Source organism: Meles meles, chromosome X (genome assembly GCF_922984935.1).
Source record: "Meles meles chromosome X, mMelMel3.1 paternal haplotype, whole genome shotgun sequence".
Taxonomy (NCBI): domain Eukaryota; kingdom Metazoa; phylum Chordata; class Mammalia; order Carnivora; family Mustelidae; genus Meles; species Meles meles.
The window spans coordinates 37,336,931-37,359,898 of record NC_060087.1 but is presented as its reverse complement, the minus strand read 5'-3'; the positions used below and the strand labels follow the sequence as shown (position 1 = coordinate 37,359,898).

The following is a 22,968-nucleotide window of genomic DNA, read 5'->3' as shown; positions in this document are numbered from 1 at the left end:
GGTGTGCTACATAAAATCTAAAGAAAGGTCTACTAAACTTTTCACTGAACTATCAAGGTTTGACAGAGGTACTAATTATGCCAGTATAAGTACCAAGTTAGTAAATGTTAATCTTAACTCTTTGAATTACTCAGCTTTGACAGTTGAGCTAGATTTGTTCTTTTAGCTTATTGGAGAGCCACTGCCAAATTTTCAAATAAGCCTCCCCTTTCTATTTTCAAGGAACGATCTGAATGATATTGAGCTTAAGTCTTCGAAGTGTCAGGTCTTTAATTGCTAACATTTAGGCAACAGTTCCCGAGACTTGGATTTTAATAATTTTCCATCTCATGTATTTCTATAGGAGTAGCTATGATGAGGCAAGCTTTTTTCCTTTGGTTTAGTCACTGTACCTAAAGTAACCCAGCTTGGTGTGTGTATATATAAGTGTGTGTTGGAGGTGGGGTGGCACCAGAAGTATTAAAGAGAAAAACAAGTGTCAGAGCAACATTCCTGTCCTATCACTACCAGAAAATTACAGGAAGACAAGGAAAGCGCTTCTTGATGGAATGATATATCTGAACTCTTCTTTAATGGCAATGACTAACAGTGGTGAAATAGAGGAAGAGACCACTATTACCTTTATTAAGTATTATTTTTATATATATTTATGTGTCTATAGAATGTAGTTCTTAAGACTTCATTCTTACTGCTAATGTCATTATTATTGTATTTGTAATTTGTTTCCTTTTTACCCAGCCACCATTTATTTCCCTCAACTCACATCAGAACTATATAGAAAATCGTAGGAAAGTACAGACTTAGTAAATCGGTAGAGAAATAGCTAGATGTACCATAATTTTTCAGTTTTATATGCTTGTGTAAAATTGTGTGTTGTGATAAATTTATCGGTGGCTTTGCTCATCCTTAGTTTATTTTTGATCCATCATTTACCAAATACTTACCGAGGGTCTAATATACACCAGGTACTCAGTGAGTGTATATTCTAAATGTGATGTAATACTACATATTATAAATACACATTACATAACTCAAATACACACGTGTTTTTGTGTGTGCATATGCATGCATGCACACACACAGTTGATATTCATTATTTGCCACAGTTATATTCTATGAAGTTGCCCCAAACACTAAATGAATGCTGAACCACTCTCCTAGGGGCAATACAGGGTTATGCTCCTGAGAGCTGTTGGTCACCTGTTTAATTAATTAATACATAACCTGTCTTATGTGTATTTTTGTTTGAAGATACCTTATTTCATATATATTGTTGATGGATTAACATTGAATCGAGACTAACAGCTCTGTAATTCATTCTTGAATGAAGCTCATCTCACACATGTGTTTTCTCCTTAAGGCACATCACAGCCTTCTGGCACTTAGCTAGACAGCCCTTCAGCATTACCTTTGAAGGCCATTTTAAACAGTGAAATGACCAACAAGAGGCACAAAATGTAAAAAATGCACTAAATGGCAAAAAGGACACTTGCTTACAGTATGACGACTGAATCTTGAAGGCTGAGTGTCACCTTGTTCACCCTTAGCTGGTAACATCCACATCAGGCAACTCAAGTATTTCACTGTTGGGCATGTGTTTGTGAATGACTGTGAAAATGCAGTGGGTATTGATTTTGGGTTACAAATAAATGTTAGTAAGTGACTTTGTAAATACTCTACAAATAATGAGTATTGACTATATATCAACTGTGTGTTTGTGTGTGTATATATATATATGAAATATGAATTTGTTCTTGGTCTTTACTTCCCCCATCTGTTTCTTTCCTTTTGTTAATTGGTGTTTCTTTTTCTTCATGGTTTTCCTGTATCCTTGTGGTACGTTGCATAATCTATTATAAAGCAATGAAGCTTCTAGACCTGTGATATGGACAAGAAGTTCATACTGTTACAGTGAACATAATTCATATTAACTTAACATTATAAACTTAATGTTTGAGATCTAAACATTGGTTTCATTTATGTATATCAAGTCACTTTAATTTGTACAGATATGTAAACAAAACTAAGACCTTTGATTAGCGAGATCTTAGAGATATACCTCTAAGCCATTAAAAACATTTTTTAAACTATGAAATAGATGTATGGAGGATTGTATTAAGTATGTCTGTATATTAAAAGTAGTGAAATGAAAACTCATGAATCCATCATCCAGGTGATGAAAGGGAATATTTCTAAGTACCTTTAAAAGCCCTTTGTATGCCCTTCCCGAAAACAGCCCCCACCAACTGCTATCTTGGCTTTTATATTAATCATTCCTTTTGGTTTTCTTTATAGATTGACCACCTAGGTATGTATGTCCAAAGAGTATATTATTTAGTCTTTAAAAACTGACTAGTGAGGACAAACTTAGATATGTAAGGAAAGGGCATTATTACCAGTATTGTATGAAGCTTCTCAGGAGAAGAAAAGCTGAACAGAGCCTCTTGTTCACAGTCTGGCTTCAGATACCCTGAGAGTGTATAGGAACCCTGTCTGGGAAGTCAGTTGGCAAGGTCCCAAGTAAATCCCATGACACGGGGCTCCGCACAGACAGGACACCAGTGCTATGTGTGGGGGCTGTTTACTGTTCTGCAGGGATATGGTCAGGGGGCTTGGGCTGCTCTGCATTCTCCTGCTTTTCAGTCCCCTGAGACCCGCCTCCAGCTCTCAGGAATATACCATCTGCTGTGGAGCAAAATGACAGTCTTCTGTTAATCCAGGCGGCAGAGAAGAGCAGGAATCTTAACAGCCCCCAGTCAGAAAAAGCCAAACAGAAGAATCTGGGCCCAGCACACCTACTTCTCCTTGTTTGGGGGTTAGGGGATCATTGGCAGTGGGAATTTTTGACAGCTCACAGTTTGGACTGGTTAACCTCTCCTGCTGTCAGCCTGAGGTCTCCCTTACACTCCCGGGGGCTCTGTTTATGCATCTCCTGTGTTGGGTCTCCTCTTTGCTGTCTCTTGACATCCTTTCTGCTGATCTAGTCTCTTGTTCTGGCAAACATATCTTAAAATAACTTCTTCAGATAGTATGCATTGCAAGTAATTTATTGAGCTCTTTCACGTCTGAAAATGTCTTTGTGATTATTGATTTTTCTGACTGGATATAGAATTAAAAGTTAGAAATTTCCTCCATGATTTTGAAGTTGTTGCTCTATTGTCTTCTTGCTTTTAGTATTGCCATTGAGAAATTAGAAGCCATTCTGCTTCCTGATCTTTCTGTGTGAACTATATGATCCTCCCCTCCCAGCACACCATCCTTCCTTCTACTTCTAGAAATGGAAAATCTGGCCCACAGTGCTTTTAGGTTCCACAGTGGCATGTGTGGACGTGGGCCTTTGATCTATTTTGTCAAGTATTTGGTGGGTCCTTTCAATTTGGGAAACTCCTGACTTAAGTTCTGGGAAATTTTCTTGGATGATTCTTTTGTGTTCTTCCACTCCATTTCTTTTGTTCTCTTTGCTTTACTTTCTGGGATATTTCCTCAATGTTATCTTCTAGCCCTTCTATTGAGTTTTAAAATTTTTAAGGTGTTTCTTTTTAAAGAGCCCTTTTTTTCTTTTCTGCAAGTTCTGTTTTTGTTTCATAGTTATAATAGCTTTCTGAGGATATTCATGGTAGTTTGAAGGAGTTTTTTGTTTGTTTGTTTAGTCTTTTTCCTTTAGGTTGCTCTTTCTGTTTTGTGATCTCTATTTTCCAAATCACAGACTGTTTTTTTTTAATTTATTTATTTCTTTTCAGCGTAACAGTATTCATTGTTTTTGCACCACACCCAGTGCTCCATGCAATACGTGCCCTCCCTATTACCCACCACCTGGTTCCCCAACCTCCCACCCCCCGCCCCTTCAAAACCATCAGGTTGTTTTTCAGAGTCCATAGTCTCTCATGGTTCATCTCCCCTTCCAATTTCCTTCAACTCCCTTCTCCTCTCCATCTCCCCATGTCCTCCATGTTCTTTGTTATGCTCCACAAATAAGTGAAACCATATGATAATTGACTGTCTCTGCTTGACTTATTTCGTTCAGCATAATCTCTTCCAGTTCCGTCCATGTTGCTACAAAAGTTGGGTAATCATCCTTTCTGATGGAGGCATAATACTCCATCGTGTATATGGACCACATCTTCCTTATCCATTCGTCTGTTGAAGGGCATCTTGGTTCTTTCCACAGTTTGGCGAATTACAGACTATTCTCCAGATATCTGGGAATTTTGGAGGTGTGCTCATGAGTAGGAATAGAGCAGTGGTTCTCAGCTGGAGCCAGTTTCGCCCTGCCTAGGGGACATAGGACAATGTCTGGAGACATTTTTGGATGTCAGAACTTGGTCGGGGGTGCTGCCTGGATTGCTGTTAAGCATCCTGCAATGCAGAGGATATCCTTGCCCAGTAAAGACCTATCCAGGCTTTCAAAATGTCAGTAGTGCTGAGGTTGGAAATCCTACAGTAGGGGGGCTGAAAGCTGATTGACAGCTCTGAACTTGTGGGCGGGGCTTGTTGAGCAATTCAAGTCATTTTCTATAGGTCTTTCCTTCTGGCCTGGTCAGGTACACAACAGAAAATCTTTTCTCCTCCTGCCTGAAGGCTAAAGCTCTAGCTTCTTACATCCCCCTGTTAAGGGGAAAAGAGGTGGGGCTGTCTGTATTCAGTTTGTGTGTGATCACTCAATCCCGTAGCTTTCCATTTATTCTTTTTTTTTTTTAAGATTTTATTTTGTTTATTTGACAGAGAGAGATCCAAAGTAGATAGAGAGGCAGGCAGAGAGAGAGAGAGAGAGGGAAGCAGGCTCCCCGCTGAGCAGAGACCCCGACGCGGGACTCGATCCCAGGACCTGGAGATCATGACCCGAGCCGAAGGCAGCGGCCCAACCCACTCAACTGCCTTGTGCCCCAGTTCTCAGGCCCTATGTTTTACCCTCTGTAGAACAGGTCTCTGATAGAATGACGGTAGGGCCTTTGCACGGTGGGATTGAGTGTGGGTATGGAGGGGGCCTCAGGCTCTAACTGCTGCTCTAGAGATTTCTTTTTAAACCTGTTCTTTTAGCCCCACCTTCTAGTTCCAGGGTTATCTGGTGAAGCCAGCTCAAGAGTTTCTTGAGGATTCTGGAGTATAAAATGGTTTGATTTATGAACTTGCCTTATTTTCTCTTTGCACTTCAGCTTTCCTGACTCTACTAAGTCAGTTACCAGTACTCCACCACTGCTTTTTTGCTTCCCAAATTTGAGTATTACTACTGTCACTTCTAGTTTCTCCTAGTCCTTTTTAAAAGGTGATAGCCCCTTTGGTATCATTTTAGTGGGGTCTGGGGAGGAAGATAAATTAGATGCATTGTGTTAAATCTGTTATCCTGGAAACCAATATACTATATTCTAGCCTGATTTCAACCTTAATTCTAGTGTCCTTTTTTGATATATTTACTCTTGGTATCAAAATTGTTCATTTCCAGATCGCCTGGGTGACTCATTTGGTTAAGCATCTAACTCTTGATTTCAGCTCGGGTCCTGATCCTCAGGGCCCTGTGTCGGGCTCCCTGCCCAGCAAGGAGTCTACTTAAGGATTCTTTCCCTCTCCCTCTGCCTCTCCTCTCTCTTTCTCTCTCTAATAAATAAATATTTTTTTAAATTGCTCATTTCCTAGACTTAACCTTTCCTCACATAAATGAATACCAGAGGAGAGGACTCTGTGACTGCATAAAGACATAGCTGCATTCTTTTCAAAACCATAGGCCATGGTACAACAATATTTATTCACTTGCAACAGCTGGTTTCATTGACCTTTTACTTAAAAACAGAATTCTAATCGGGCTCTCTGCACAGCAGGGAGTCTGCTTCCCTCTCTCTCTCTCTCTCTCTCTCTCTCTGCCTGCTTCTCTGCCTACCTGTGATCTCTTTCTTTCTCTGTTGAATAAATAAATTTAAAGAAAAAAACAGAATTCTAGGGCACCTGGGTGGCTCAGTGGGTTAAGCCTCTGCGTTTGGCTCAGGTCATAGTCTCAAGAGTCCTGGGATCGAGCCCCACATCGGGATCTCTGCTCAGTAGGGAGCCTGCTTCCCCCTTTCTCTCTACCTGCCAATCTGCCTACTTGTGATCTCTCTCTCCTCGTCAAATAAATAGATAAAATCTTAAAAAAAAATGAATTCCGCAAGCTGCCACCTGCCTCAGATGGAACTTTCTGCTACAACCCTAATTGAAATTCATTATTCTAAAAGTTGAAGAGAGAACATCTATTTTATCAAATCTGAAATGCTGTCAATTATCTTATTTCATTTTGATTAACATGCTGGCCAGAATTAGTAGAAATAAGAGAAAGACAATAGCTTATGATGGTGGCTTACTACTATCTGTCAATATTTTCTTCCACATAAATACTCAAGAATCAGCTGTACCATAGACCTCCCCCCCCCCCAAAAAAAAACCACGTATGGGTGAAATTTCAAGCATGTAAGAATTTCGGCCAGATGAATGGCCAGACTTAGGCCCTCTGAATTTTTGCTGTTCCTTAAAATATCATTCAAGTATAATAAGTGTAAAACAATTACTGTATTACACACACTTTATTACACCCTCTTTTTTTAAGATGGGAAACCAAGCCAGAATATTCAGAGTATTACTAGCCCATTTTCAACCTGTCAACCAAATAAAGGTACTCAAATCTTGTATATTCATTTAAATTCTTATCAATTTCCACTGAGTATCTGGTCAATGGATTAAATCACAAGAAAAACTTAAGGTATATTTCACTGTCTTTTTGTGAACTAAATTTGATTAACTTTTGCTAACTCCTTGGGTGCCATTGAAATGCCTTACTTTTTGACCTGTCTTCAGGTCATCAGTAGTTAATAAACTCCTTTTCCTTGCTTCACATTATAGAATTAGCCTAAAGAATTGAGGATTGGGTTTGACTTTTATTCATAGACTTAAATGCCTCTCCCCCACGGCCGAATTCCCTTTTCTCTCCTTTTTCTGTAGCTTTCTTCGTTTTACTATTACTAAAAGGGCAGGGAGAGAAGCTATGCTTTTCTTCCTCACCTTTCATCAAACAGGAAAAAATTAAAAATCGACTCCATTGTCCACGAATAATCCCACATACACATCTTGGAAATTTTCCAAAAAGATGTAGTGAATTGAAGCACACTACACGAATGTATATATAAATAGAATCCCAAGGGCTTCTATGTGGACAAAAACCAATTACAATAAGCATTTCCTGAAATTGCTTGCTATTGTTAGGATAAATAGTCACAAGTAAGGCATCCAGATTGAGAATGAAAACATTTGTGGGAGTCCTGCCTCACTTTGTTATATTGTCTTCTCAGAGCAAAATCTTTTAGCAGTTTGGAGTGGTTATTGAAAAGGTCCTCTTTCTTCAGAGTTCTGAAAGGCACATTATTACCACTTTTTTTCCTTCCAGTTGAGCTTTGTTAGGTTGCTTGAAGAGAGAGATTTGAGGCTGTGGTGTAATTGATGTCCAGACGATGGCATGGTGAAATCAACTAATTCATATGATGTTAGAGAAATGTTTAAGTCTGGGTTAGATTATATTCTTTTCCTTGTCCCCTAATTGAGAGAAAGACAAACTCCTTCAAGGCAAGCAGGATCACAAGTGCTCCAGTGTAAATGAAGAACTTACCTACTGATTGACCATGGGTATCCACATGTGCTGTTTTTACCTGTAAAAGCTAATGAGGGTGTTACTTTTCCTGGTGGGAGGGATACACCTGTGTATACATGTACATGTATTTAATGACTTAAACTGTACTTGCTTTTAGATAAATTGCTATAGTATATTGCTGTTGTGTTCTGTATTATTCAGTAGTCAATTCAAGCATGTCCATGTACAATTCAATCTTTGGATTATCTTTGGTTCAGATACTTATTTGATAACTATTAATCGCAAGGAACTGTGTGTACCCAGTGTGTGTGTATGTAATGCATGGGCCTGGGCATTGGTGTTTTATCAATCATCCCAGTTGATTCAATTGTATGGCCAGTATTAAAAGCCACCAGTTTAGGGAGAGAGCTGGATGACTCAGATGAGTAGCCCAGCGGCTCTTCTGGCAGAAAGTACTTCCTTTCCTGTGGTAATTTAGAACAATTCCAATTTGAAATTTAAGGAAGATAGATTCTCTGTCATGTCTTGTGAGACTGGAGAGGCTGTTGGAGGGAAAATCATGCAGGGATTTCTCTTTGTGAAGTGCCTCTTCGAGTATTTTGGCCAGACTTTACTGGGGTATATTTTCCTATTTGGGAATTATTTATGTGTTTTGGTTCTTAGCTAAATATATGCATTGAAAATACCTTCTTTCTCTGGGATTTTGAACAGAAACCTAAGGTCAGATTTCCGTTTTTAAAACATGACTCCAAGAATGAGTGGGAGAAGCAAGTTCTTCAGCAGTCCTGGTAGAAGATGGTAGTAGCTTAGATCTGGGTATGTTACATGGAGAGAGGTGGAGAGGATTGAGAGAGAGTTGAGAGAAAGTCAGTGGATTGGGTAGGTAGCAGGTAAGGTGAAAGTGAAAGGGGTCAAAAATGACTTAAGTTTCTGCTTCAAAAGGTAAAAGCTGTGTGTACTGCCACTGTGATTTCTTACTCTAAGATGTTGATAATATATGTAGAATATTACAGAAATTATTTGCCTTGAATATAAGAATAGTAAGAATTTTCATAAGTCATTTTAAAATGCAGATTGGCTTTCTATTCTGGTTTAATAACTTATGAATTATTTACCTCATGGATTGTAAAAAAATATGTTGAAAATTGTGGTACTTAAATTTGGTCTTAAACTACAGCCATAGTAGACACTGAAACATCAGTAAGATGTGGATGGGGACATTAATTAAAAGCAATGAATTAAACTTGGCCTTTTTTTTTTTAAGGGGTCCCTTCAGTGTTGTACGACGATGTATCAACAGAGAAACTGGGCAACAATTTGCTGTAAAAATTGTTGATGTAGCCAAGTTCACATCAAGTCCAGGGTTAAGTACAGAAGGTAAGAGATGGATTTCAAGTAAGTTATTTGATGTCTGGCTTTATTTCATCTCCAAAATCCATTTATCAACCTAACTTTCATCTGGGGGTGGGGAAGTGGTGGGTATAATATAGTGGGAAGTGGGTGGAGACAGTTTAAATTTCATTCTAGTTTGTCAGTTCTAGAACATGCTATTTGAAAGATAGCTAAGTAATTTACAGTTATAGAAACACATAAGATTGCTCTAGGCCTATTGTTTTTGACTAGGAAGAAGTGAAATCTAGATATCTATTTGTAAGGTCTAATTTTGAGTCCTGTGGTATGGAAGATGGGATGGGAAGGGAGGGAAGGGAAATAATGGCAAAGATGTGATAATTGCAGTTCAAAAGAAACTAGGATGAATTCCCTCCAAATCCATAACTTACCACCTTTATGATTATGGTCTAATAGTATAAAGACTCCTATATCACATTTGGCTTAAGTCACTTAGAGTGCATATGTGAAAATTGGAAAGATCAGTACGGTTATGATTTGCAGGACTTAAACTTTGGTTTTAAGACATTGATATGGTTAATCATATTTATATGTAAATGTTTTTAAACAGTAGGTTAGCATTTTAAAGTTACTTATTTTTTATGTAGTTATTTTTTATATCATCCTTGCTTCACCTGGGCACAGTTCCAGTGTGCTCCTACTTCAGTTGGCACAATTGATTGTATTTATTTTTCTAATTAGCCTGTCTTCCAAATTCAGGCTATTTAACAGTACAGTAAAAGCTACCCTCCTACAGTCTTTTTTTCCCCCCAGGAACAACGCAGTTGATCGCTGAAGTTGGAAAAGCTAAGGCAGAGTAGCCTATTTATATTTTATCCAGTTATCCTGACTTTGGAAAGTAGAATCCCACATTCCGTGTGCTCCAAGTTAATCTGTTTCTGTAGATCTTTTTTTCAGGATCCTTGCTTTTAAATACTTTTTTAACCTTTTGAATTATTATTATTATTATTATCATCCTTATACTGATTATAGAAGATTCTTAGAAGTTGTTACTCACAAGAAGCACTGATTTTTTTAAGTGCTTTAATCCTTAAAATGTTATGGTAAGATTCAGAGATTTTAGATCTCATGGTTTCATTCTCTGGAATTGGCTATTATTACTTTTTAATATAAATTATTTTTTGAATTTAGCAGAATTTAAAATTTACTTCCAAGCAGGCTTTGCAACTTAATTGTGTTTCCTAAAACTTAGCTGGATTTAAGTTTAATATACTGTATGTGATTTTGTATACCTCACTTGTCAATGAATAAAACCTTCCTAGGTCTTAAACATAGTTTATTAAACCTATAGATGTGTTGAATCTTTCTCTTAAAAGATGATGAACTTAGAGTCTAGTTTAAAATCACAAGTCTAAATCAGTTACTCAATATACCAATTTTATATTGATTTAGCTCATTGTTATATCTAATTCTGAATCTCTTCAGGCTAAAGACATTTTTAGGGAGGCAATTGATTACTTTCTCAGTTTGCTGAGATTGTTTATTGACAGATTTCTTCAGCAAGGGATCTCTGGCACTATAGATTCCAACTGCCAGGCTGAACCTTTTTTTTTTTTTTTCCATTTTTACCTAGTTAGGGAGTCAAATGCCAAACTTAACAAAAAAGAGGTGGGGATGTAATCCATGTCTCTGAGTTTGTCTTGTCTTTACCTAATATATGGGAACCTGTCACTGAAATTGTAGTTCATTCCTTCATTGTTTTGGCATTGCTTTTGCTATATAAAAGTCTTCAAGTCCAGTTCTGAAGACAAGGCCAGGTCATTTCATTTATCCTATAGCAGGGCCACATCCTATAGATAGTAAATGATACCAGTTGAATTCTGATTATTACTTATGATTATATCTGGTTCTGATAAGAGTTCATTGCTACTCAATGAGAATGTGCCATTTGTCCTTTATATTTATGGCACCAAAATGTACTTTTCCCATCTTCTTTAGCACAGTGACCAAGAAGCAAAATCAAAGTTCCATCTCCATTACTCACCCACCTTTCCTTTCTTTCCTTCCCTTTCTTTCTTTCTTTCCTTCCTTCCCCCCTCCTTCCTGCCCTTCTTTCCCTCCAGTGGTGTTCCCATATCCTCTAATTGCTCATGCTCACACTATCTTACTTTAACCTGGACACATTTTAAGATATCTATAATAAATATTTTATTTATAAAATCTCTGGCTAATTTCCCCTTCCCAATGTCTATTAACTCGTTTCTAGTCATTGAAGGCAAAACATCTTAACCCTTTTGCCCTTCCAGTCCATTTACTAACTGTTAGGGTCCAAATATGACCCTATTCATGGCTAAGTGTAGGAGATGCTATATTAAGAAAAAACATATTATGAAGTGAAATTTAACACAATAAAAAGGCATCCATAAGTTTAAATATCTAGAAATAGCTGTATTTACTGTTACATTCTCTTCTAATTAAGCCTCTCAAGCAATACATAATTTAAAATCTGTTTTATTCTTTATTCTTTTTTTTTTTAAAGATTCTATTTATTCATTTGACAGAGAGAGAGATCACAAGTAGGCAGAGAGGCAGGCAGAGAGAGAGGAGGAAGCAGGCTCCCTGCGGAGCAGAGAGCCCGATGCGGGGCTCGATCCCAGGACCCTGAGATCATGACCTGAGCTGAAGGCAGCGGCTTAATCCACTGAGCCACCCAGGCGCCCCTATTCTTTATTCTTTTTCCACTTTTTAAATTTATTTTTTATTTAAATTTTGCTTAGTTGACATATAGTGTAGTATTGTTTCTAGAGTAGAATTCAGTGATTCATCACTTCCATTTTATTTTTTAATTTTTGTCTTTGTGGTTTATTTGACCTTGTCGTTGCCTCAATATTTTTTCCTATTTTAGTGCATTTGTATTCAAACACATTATTGAGTAAAATGGGTTTTGTAAAGGGTTACCTGAGGTCCTAACATATGCTCTTTACTTGAATAGATTATTATAATATGAAGACATATACAAAGAGCACCCACTTTTAAAAGATTTTCTTTATTTATTTGAGAGAGAGAACGAGAGATAGCATGAGAGGGGAAAAGGTCAGAAGGAGAAGTAGACTCCCCATGGAGCTGGGAGCCCGACATGGGACTCGATCCTGGGACTCCAGGATCATGACCTGAGCTGAAGGCAGTCGCTTAACCAACTGAGCCACCCAGGTGCCCAAGAGCACCTGCTTTTAAGAGGCTTAAAGTTAAAGAGTCTTCAACCATTGTTTCTAACATTGTTTTAATAAGAACATGTAATAAATCCTAAATACATAATTTACAAAGTAGCTTTTGAAATGAAATACTATGTATTAGTTGGAGACCACTTTTATGTTTTAATATTCTAAATTCTTGATGCTCCACTGGAGATGTAATTATTTGAATATCTGTTTTCTATTTTTGCCATTAAAATCTTTTTTTTTCAGTAGGGGTTCTTAATTTACAGGTTATAGGATATCCAAGAACCCTTAAATTATAAGCTTAATTATAAATACATGTTCATTTTCCTAGAAAGGAAGTTCATAGCTTTTATTAGATTCCTAAAAAGGCATATTATTTCTAATTGGTTGAATTTCTTCTTTCACATGTATGAAAAAATGAAATTGATACTTATGAACATGAGATGAATAACGTTTTTATTAAATGAAAGCTGGCTGAATTTATATTAAGATATTACTAATAATCAGAGGATATTTTCATACATACATACACAGCCTCCATTAATGAAATTCCTTGATGAATATCTTTAAACTTTTAATGAATGCACATTTTATCTCTTATATCTCTTTATCCCTACTAAACCACTAATTAAATTTGACTTTTTTGTTTTAAAAATAGGTATCAAAATTAACTTAGGGAAATTGTTATAAGGAAATTTTAAGGAAACATAAGATACATAGAATTGGAAACTGAATTGACAGTTCTGAAATCTTGAAGGGACTCAGTTCTTTATGATTCAATTTTAAAAGTTAAAAAAGGCAGTTTTTATTTTGGAAGAATATTGTCTTCTAGAAAGAATATAGATTGGGTCCCAGTTTGCATAGTCTTTAAGAATATCTCATTCTGAAAGTCCCAGATAGCAGATGATGTCAGCAAAATTGGAGGAGTAAGGACCTTTGACAATTCTCCTCTCCATAAAAGCAAGGGGAAAACTGTCAAAAATAGAATCAACTTTTTCAGAACTCTGGAAATTAACCAAAGGTTTGCAGCTATGCAGGAAAAATTTATTCAGGAAAAACCATTGATTCTTGCTAAGAACAGTGAGCTTTGTGGCATTTTAACTTACCTCATTCCTACCTTCCTCTCTCCAGTTCCATGGTAACCCTGAAAAAAAGAGTTCACAATTATGGTGCAAACCAGGAGGTGGGCAGTCTCCAAAGGAGGCAGAACAGGGATGAAGTTCCTTGAAAGCCTCATGCCCATGAAACTGTCATTATCTGACCTGTCTGGTAGTTGCCTTGAAAGACCTAACAGGGCCTTAAGCTCTGAACTCTGACCAACTTTGAGGCTGTGCCAATAGGAATTGAATGCTAAGGCAGAGTTGTCAACTCCCTGAGGGTTGAAGGTATGCCCCAATGCATACAGAGCCTCTGTCTGAGCAACCACGAAACCAACCAAGCAGAGACTTAGTGGCCACACACAACAAAGATTGCAGACTTTACAGAATTTACTCCAAAAACTTAACCAAACAAGTAAGAACAGAAACTGCCACAGTAACAGCAAACCCTAGAGGAAGGGAGATTCTAACTTCCAGAGGTCACACATTATTTAAAACATCTAGTTTTCAACAACAACAAAAAAATTGAGACATACAAAGAAACAAAGTAGGGCTCATTAATGAGAAAAAAAGCAATCAATACAGAATGAGAGAGCACACAAGCAGGGGAAGCAACAGAGAGAGAGGGAGAAGCAGGCTCCCTGCTGAGAAGGGAGCCTGATGCGGGGCTCAATCCCAGGACCCTGGGATCATGACCTGAGCTGAAGACAGATGCTTTACCAACTGAGCCACTCAGGTGCCCCTAGAAAAAGAGTTTAAATCCGCTATCTTAAATGTGTTCAAAGAAATAAAACTGTCTAAAAAAACTAAAGGAGAAAGAGAATAATTTCACCAAATAGAAATTATCAATAAAGAGAAATTATAAAAAGAGACCCAAATAGGAATTCTGGAGTAGAAAAGTGCAATAAACCAAAGCCGTTTTACTGGAGGGACTCAATGGAAGATTTGAGCAGACAACAGAGTTAGCAGTCTTGAGGATCAGTCTATTAAGATTATTTAGGCTGAGGAACAGAAAGAAAAAAAGGTTGAGCAAAATTAATAAAGCCTCAGAGACCTGTAGGACACCATCAAGCACATGAACATATGTATAACTAGAGTCCCAGAAGGAGAGGAGAGAAAGGGAGAGAATATTTGAAGAAGTAATGGCCAAAATTTTCTTGGATGTGGTGAAAGATCTAAATCTACACATCCAAAAAACCCAAGCAACTCCAACTCCAAGTAGGGTAAACTCAAAGATATTTCAGAATCAAACTGTCAAAAGCGACAGAAGTAACTCATCATGTACAAGAGATCTTTAATGAAGTTAACAGCAGACTTCTTGTCAGAAACCAGAGACCAGAAGACAAGACAAGAGGGTAACTTATTCAAAGTGATGAAAGAGATGGTCTACCAAGAATTCCATATCCAAGAAAATAATAGCTCCCAAATGAAGATTCAAGACCTTCTCAGCTAAAACTAAGAAAATTCATCATTAGCAAACCTGGCCTACAAGAAATAGTAAAAGTAGTCCTTTAGGCTCAAAAGAAAACACTAGTTAGTAACAAACTACAAGTACCAGTAAAGGTAATTGCATATGTAAACATGAAAGACAGCACACATGTATTATTGATTTCAACTTTTTTCTCCTGATATAAGAGATCACTGCTTAAAGCAGCCGAGAACAAAGTTGTTGGACTGACTTTACTTCAGTACTTAATTTAGAGTTGCAATAATCAAGACAGTGTAGTATGTGTGAAAGAAAAAACAAACAAATCAGTAGAAAAGAGAGCCTGGAAATAACATACACACAAATATGGCCAGCTTATTTTTAAGTAGCAAAGGCAATGGTGAAAGGATGTTCTTTTCAACAAGTGGTGCTAGTACAACTGGACATCCACATGCAAAAAAAAAAAAAAAAAAGGATCTGGACATAGACCTTACATTTTTTTCCACAAAAATTTACTCAAAATGCTTTTCTTCTCAGAATGGGAACAAGGCAAGGCTGTTCATTCTCACCATTTTTATTCAGCCTCATGCTGGAAGCCATCACAATAAGGCAGGGAAAGGAAGACACAGAAGCCTATGTACCAAATCCCAAGGATCTACAACAAAACTTCCAGAACTAATAAGTAGTTCATCAACCATGTAAAATGAACAGACCCAAACCAATTATATTTGTTTTTCTATATACTTGATAAAGAACAGTTAGAAACCACAGTTAAAAACATGGTGCTGGGCGCCTGGGTGGCTCAGTGGTTTAAGCTGCTGCCTTCAGCTCAGGTCATGATCTCAGGGTTCTGGGATCGAGTCCCACATCGGGCTCTCTGCTCAGCGGGGAGCCTGCTTCCCTCTCACTCTCTGTCTGCCTCTCTGCCTACTTGTGATCTCTCTCTGTCAAATAAATAAATAAAATCTTTAAAAAAAAAAAAAAAAAAAACAGGGGCGCCTGGGTGGCTCAGTGGGTTAAAGCCTCTGCCTTCGGCTCGGGTCATGGTCTCAGGGTCCTGGGATCGAGCCCCGCATCGGGCTCTCTGCTCCGCAGGGAGCCTGCTTCCTCATCTCTCTCTGCCTGCCTCTCTGCCTTGTTGTGATTTCTCTCTGTCAAATAAATAAAAATATAAAAAAAAAAAAAACAAAAAAAAAAACATGGTGCTATTTGCAGTTGCCCTAAACAAAATGAAATTCTTAGGTATAAATCCCATGAAATATCTCTAAGCCTTGTAAAAACTATAAATCTCTGATGAAGGAACTCCAAGATCTAAATAAATGGAGAGATATACTCTCTTCATGGTTTGGATGATTCAACGAAGTAAAGATGTTATTTCTTCCCAGATTTATCTGTGGATTTGCTCCAATTCCAGTTAAATTCCTAGGAGTATTTGTTGTGGGTATGGAAAGCTTATCCTGGACTATATATGGAAAGGCAAAAGAATAAGAACAGAGAAAACAATTTTCAAAAGCTGTAATAAAGCAGGAGAAATCATTCTACCCATTTGTTAAGATTTATATAGCTGTAGGTATTAATACAGTGTGGTGCTGGCAGAGGACTAGACTGCGATCAGTGGAACAGATTAGATTGCTCAGAAGTAGCCCTACACCTGTACAGCCAACTGATTTCTGACAAAGGTTCAAACCCAATTCAATGAGGGAAGAATAATTTTTTTAAAGATTTTATTTTAGAGAGTGAGTGAGTGAGGTGAAGAGCAGAAGGAAAGGGAAGGGGAAGGAATCTCAAGCAGATCCCCTCGCTGAGCATGAAGCCCAGTGTGGGCCTCAGTACAACCTTGAGATCATGGTCTGAACTGAAACCGAGAGTCCAAGGCCTGACTGAGCCACCCAGGTGCCACAAGAATAGTGTCACTTAACAAATGGTAATAGAGCAATTGGGCATCTATTGGGCAAAAATTGAACCTCATTCTAAATCTAACATTTTATATAAAAATTACCTCCAAGCATATCCTAGATTTGAAGGTAAAACATCAAATTATGTAACTTTGAAAAGAAAACATACCAGAAAATCATCAGGACCTAGGGTATGGAGCTCTTAGACATGACTCCAAATGTACAATCTAAAGATAATGAGAGGAAATCCAACAGTAAAATAAATTAATTTTAAAAAATGCAATTACCCAGTAAAAACATGAACATTTTCCAATTACCCAGGTAAAAAGCATGAACTTTTTCCAGAAATGGATTATGCAAGTTTGTACCAAGCATGTGCAAATAATGTGCAACATCTTTAGTTATTAGGGAAATAGAAATTTAAACCACAAGATATTACAACACAACTATTAGAAGAGTTGTAATAAAAAATAATACTGTGTTCTGGCAAAAATGTGGAGAAACTGGATATTTTATACATTGTTGATGGAAATATACAGGATAAAATAACTCTGGAAAATAGTCTAACAGTTTCTTTGAGAAACTAAATATAGACTTACTGAAAAATTCAACAGTTGTACTCCAGGGAAATGTACATCTCAGGGAAAGGAAAACCTATGTTCACACAAAGACCTGCAACCAAGTTTTCATAGCAGTTCTGTTTGAAATGGGTAAAATTTAGAAAGAACTAAAATATCCTCCAGTGGATAAATGGTTAAACAAATTGAGTTACATCCATACCATGGAATGACTGTATAGCAAAAAACAAAACAAAACAAAAACAACAAAACCTGTTGATATATGCAACTACTTGGGTAGATCTCAAGGGAATTATGCTATGTTTAAAAAAAAACTTTCTAAAAGATGATATACCATATGATTTCCTTTATATACGTTTTGAAATAATAAAATTATAGAACTGGACAACAGATTAGTGATCATCAGGTATTAAGGATCACAAAGTTTTTGTGAGAAGCATGAGAGAAGGGGAGGCAGGTATGACTCTGAAAGGATAGTATGTTAGGATCGTTGTGGGGGATCTTTGTGAACAGTTCTTTACCTCTGTTGTGATAGTGACTACATGAACTTATACACGGTGATAAAATTGAATAGCTCTACATACACACAGGTCCATGTGAAGCTGGTGGAATCTGAATAAGGTCTGTTGATTGTACCATCAGTCTTCTGGTGTTGACCCTGTACTATAGTAAGTTACAGAAGGTGTTAACATCAGACGTCCTGGGGAGGAAAAATTTTCCGATACCCTTAAGATTTCTTCCAATTGGTCTTAGAATTAAATTGACATGAGACAGATTAACAGGGGAATATCAAATTTAATTACCTATGTACAGGAAATCTGTGTAAACATGAGATTTCAAAGACAAGCAAAATGAGGTATATATGTAATTCTGGACTTAAGGGAAAGGGGGTATGAATCTGGTTCTTCAAAGGGAAGGAAGGCAATTCACAGGAAGAATGGAAAGAGTAAGTGTTTAGTAAACAAATGTTTGCTGGGTCATCTAGAAACAGTGGAACAGGTTGCTGTCTACTGTACCTAGTTCATATTATACTATAATTGTCTATGGTGATAGCTCTCTCATGGAGCAGGTCCTCTAATTTTTTTTTTTTAGACCATTTAGAGAGAAGGCAAAAAATATAAAAGATAAAACAAACTTGTTAAGTCTTCTGTTTCTTAAAAATAATCAGCCTAGGAGCGCCTGGGTGACTCAGTCAGTTAAGCGTCTGCCTTCATCTCAGGTCTTGATCCCAGAGTCCTGGGATCGAGTCCTACGTCGGCCTCCTTGCTCAGAGGGGAGCCTGCTTCTCCCTCTGCCTCTGCTGCTCTCCCTGCTTGTACTCTCTCTCTCTCTTTGTCAAATAATTTTTTTTAAATCTTAAAAAACAATAACCAGCCTAGGAGAATATAAATGACATAAAATAATCTCCAAATTTTATTGTTACTTACAAGACAGGTGCTTTAACCAACTAAGCCTAGAGCTACCTCAACCTTTATTGTTATTTAAACGAAAAAAAATCACAGTAATATTCTGTATTATGTTAAGTAGGAAAGAAACCTACACAAAGAACTAGAAGGATCCATATCAATATGCTAAGTGTGGTTACTTCTAAAAACCACCTAAATGTCCAGGGGTAAAAATGATCTCCAGGATATTTCTTCTTTTAAAAGCAAGCAGCCTAATAATCCACATGCCAAAAAAACACTTTCTGGGGTGGCAAATTTTGCTCCCCGACATGGGAAACTGATTTAAAGGTATGTAGAATGTGCTATTTTTGTACTTTTTATTAATGAACAATTATTTTAAGATAAATAACTTTTAAAAATTTCCTCCTAATCAGTGCATTCATCCACAAAATGGATAATTAGCCCATGAAGATTTGGACATATAGGCAAAAATATTTTAACTTCAGGTTTTGATTTCCAAATAATCTAAATTGTTCTGTATAGGCAAACACTCCGACTAATGTAACTGATCGCATAATCAAAAACTGTCACTTGTTTTCCGCAGGAAACATGAATATTTAATAGATTTAATTTACATAGTGAATTTATGTTCGTTATGTGGAATAATTACTGGTCTAGTTAATAAATCTCCATCTCCTCCTTTTGCATGCAGAAAGTGTTTGGCAAAACCTTTGCTTTGCTTTTGCATTTTCTTAAAGTCACTGTTTCTTCCACTGTGTTTTGCAATTGAAATGGTTAGAAATAATCTAGCAAATTCCAGGCTTATACTTCTGTTTTATTTTGCCATATAAAATACCATAAAATAGGATTCTTGAGCAGCTTGATCATGTGTTTTAAATCCTGACCACAGATTTAATATATCAAATTCAATAAATATTTGAAATGAAAAGACCCATTGTTTCAAACATTAATAAATTATCCTTTATGTGCCATGTCATAGACATGTGAAAAATACTAATTTAACTCTGAGTTATCGTGTCAATTATCTGAGCACTGGTATTAATAGTCATAGACTCTTATGGTTGATGGGAATCCTTAAACTTGGCTAGTATTTAAAAAATCATGTTTGTTGGGGCGCCTGGGTGGCTCAGTGGGTTAAAGCCTCTGCCTTCGGCTCAGGTCATGATCTCAGGGTCCTGGGATCAAGCCCCGCATCGGGCTCTCTGCTCCGCGGGGAGCCTGCTTCCTCCTCTCTCTGTGCCTGCCTCTCTGCCTAGTTGTGATTTCTCTCTGTCAAATAGATAAAATATTTTAAAAAAATCATGTTTGTTAATAGTGGTTCTATGGGGACAATAGGGTTTTGCATTTCATGGAGTAGTTTGAGAAAAACTGCTAGAAGCCATCTTTTACCTAGTGAATAATTTTCAACAAAACGCTCCCTTTTCATAACTTCTGACCCATAGTAGTCATTTAATTACTATATGACTCTCTGGGTAACATATATTGCTAAAGTGGGTTTCCCATTAAGATATTTATTTTTATTTTTTTAATTAAAAAATTTATTTATCCAAGAGAGAGCACACGAATTGGCGGGGGAGGGGCAGAGGGAGAGAATCTCCAGCAGACTCCCCACTGAGTGCAGAGCCTGTTGCAGGGCTTGATCCCATGACCCATGAAATCATGACCTGAGCCCAAACCAAGAGTCAGATGTTCAATCTAATGAGCCACCCAGATGACCCAGGTTTTTTATTTTTAAAGCACGTACATTTTATATAGAAAAATCAAGTATTTCTATAGATCTTAGGCAATAAATTGTGAGTGCTATTTTAGCAAACTGCCTCCATGGTACGTCTTTGGCTGTTTTCCCTCCTGGCCTTTTTTGTGGCAGTATTGAACCTTTTGAGGCTGAAGAGTCAACTTTAAAAGCCCATCTGCTTTTTTAATGATTAGATCATTTTGCTGTATTGTGGCAAGCATTTCTGGACTACAATATTTAAAATAAGATCTGAATTTTACAAATGTCAAGTTTATAATTGAATTGCTAATCAAATCCTGTTGGCAGTTACTGTTCTGTGAGTAAGTGCTCATGAATCTAGAGCTGAGGCAATTTATCATGACTGTCGGAAGATCAACTCTGGAAAAAGAAAATCCCACTTTCTTTCATCTTATTGTTTTGCCTTTTAAAAAATGCAGAGAAGACTTAAGTTTGCTATCGTTCCTTCTGCAAGTATGTGACCATTTGTTAAACTGAAATGACTTGTTCATTATAATTCCAGGTGTAAACATGGCTTGATATTACATAAAGTATGTTGGCCATAATCTTTCATATCATTTTACTCCTAAACCTCTCTCTTTTTTTTTTTCCTAAACCTCTCTTAAGCTGGATTTCCCATCTCCTATGACTTAGCTATGGCTGTCATGTTTATATACTAGATCTCTCAGAGCTCTCTGGCTTGTATATTCAATTTCATCTTAATATCACATCCAGGAAATGTAACACTATGAAAAACTGTGAGATGAGGGACTGTTCATTTTTTTAATTCTGAAATAAGCAGCTTTTTTAGTTTTCCCCTCTTCCACTATATGGACTAAATTATGCTTCATGTTTTAAATCATTTTGGGCTTTTTTCCCCTGTATAAGTAACTACCTATTTCCTTTCAGATCTGCATTTTGCTAGCTTTTAAATTACACAATTCACAAAATTTCTCAGGAAGCTGTAGAAACAGAATTAGGTGGTGACAGATTGGGTGGTTCGGGGGAAGCATAGTCTTTGATGTTTGGGAACTAATAGATGGGACATACAATCTGTATACTGTCACAAGAATTTCAGAGTATAGTTACTAAAATTTAAGTCTGAAGAAGTAGAGGAAGGGTCGTTCTTGGATATATTGAATGTCCAAGTTGCAATTAGACCATCTATATGAACAGCCTTGAAAACAGGCTAAGATGTAAGTCTTCTGTGAGTATGGTTATTCTGAAAGAAATTTGCTTTATATAACGTGTCAAAAACACAAATTCTAAATTAGTAAGGAAAAGTCTTTATTTGAAAGGATTATTTCAAGGAGGAGGAAGGGACTGTTGCAGTAGGCAGTGGGGTCTATTCAAATAGAATGACCTAACAGATCTACAAGTATCTCAAGTTAGGCCAAAAAAAAAAAAAAAGTTTTTGCTTTTATTGGGAGGAATAAACAAGGCTACAGAAAGAACTGAGTGCAAGGAGACAGGAGGACTGGTGAGAAGTAGAAGAGCTTCCCCAAGCTTTAGTTAGCAAGCATCTTGTTCTGATTCATAAGTGTGGACAAGCAGTTGGGCTAATCACTTATGAGACAAAGAATGGACATTTGGAGGGCTTGTCTGACTTTATCATAGGTAAACAAACAGGGGAAGGCATCTGTGAATCTTTTAAGTCGTCTGAGGAAGGTGTTTCCATGCAGGAAGCTGTTTTTGGAACACAAAGCGGATGGAGCTTTCTCCGTCTCTGCTGTTTTCCAGGGTCGGAGGGCTCAACATTTTCCTATGTGAGGGCTTTGAAGATCATTCATATTCATTATCCAGTCCTATCATTCTCGATTTACACAGGAATATTACACCGCCTGGTTTTCTTTAGCAAGGAGTAGGTTTTATTGTTAGCAAAATTGTATGCATACTCAATACCTTTTAACAAAGTTCATGCTCAGTAATACGAGGGGAATAAAAAGAAACACAAGAGGGAGTCTGTCCTTTTGCAATTTAAAACCTTTTTAGGGGGCGCCTGAATGGCTCATTCTGACTTTTGATTTCAGCTCAGGTCTTGAGCTCGGGGTTGTGAGTTCAAGCCCCATGTTGGGCTCCACGCTGGGCACGGAGCCTACTTAAATAAACAAACAAAAAACCTCTTAGGGATAGTATGATAGTTGTAGACCTAAAACAGTAACTGTTACCTGCCAAGAAATGGAAGCCTGAATTAAGTTGCTGGTGAGAAAGGGAAAGGACTGGGGGAAACTGACATTTGAGTTTTCGCTCCTTAAGGGGCTGTCTTCATGTGGGTACAGGTGCTCCTAGGTGTTTACAGACGTCTAAGCAATATCAGGCATGGGTAGTTGCAAGGGAATCAGTTTTCAAATTCTTCTATATGTATTCTTTCTAAAGTTGATGTGCCCAGGAGAATGCCTGTAATGGACATACAGGCTTTTTCTCATGTTCCCTTTTACAATTTCTTCTGTCCTTATGCACAATGAGCCTTCTTAGCAATCCAGAATAATATCATGGTGTATTGTAAGATGCGTTGGAATTTGTACAGAAACCTCCAGGATGCCAAACAAAGAAGCAGCTTAAAAATTGGCATTAGTGTTGAGGAAATAAGTCTCAAAGACTAAGTAACACATACTTTTTCAAGTCAGGTTGTTGCTTGCTTTGCTTTCGACAAAATTAAG

General features: G+C 37.3%; 1 protein-coding gene across 13 annotated transcripts in view; it reads left to right on the top strand.

Annotated features, from left to right (window-relative positions):
- The window catches only part of CASK (calcium/calmodulin dependent serine protein kinase), a 343,974-nt gene that overhangs the window by 55,563 nt on the left and 265,443 nt on the right, over window positions 1-22,968 (top strand). For 7 of the 13 annotated variants that reach the window (XM_045994399.1, XM_045994402.1, XM_045994405.1 and 4 more), the window contains exon 2: window positions 8,871-8,983. In XM_045994399.1, coding sequence (XP_045850355.1) covers window positions 8,871-8,983 — 113 coding nt within the window. Of the gene's footprint in view, window positions 1-8,870; window positions 9,002-22,968 lie in introns of all 13 variants that reach the window. The other 6 variants (XM_045994396.1, XM_045994395.1, XM_045994401.1 and 3 more) reach the window with 1 other exon arrangement.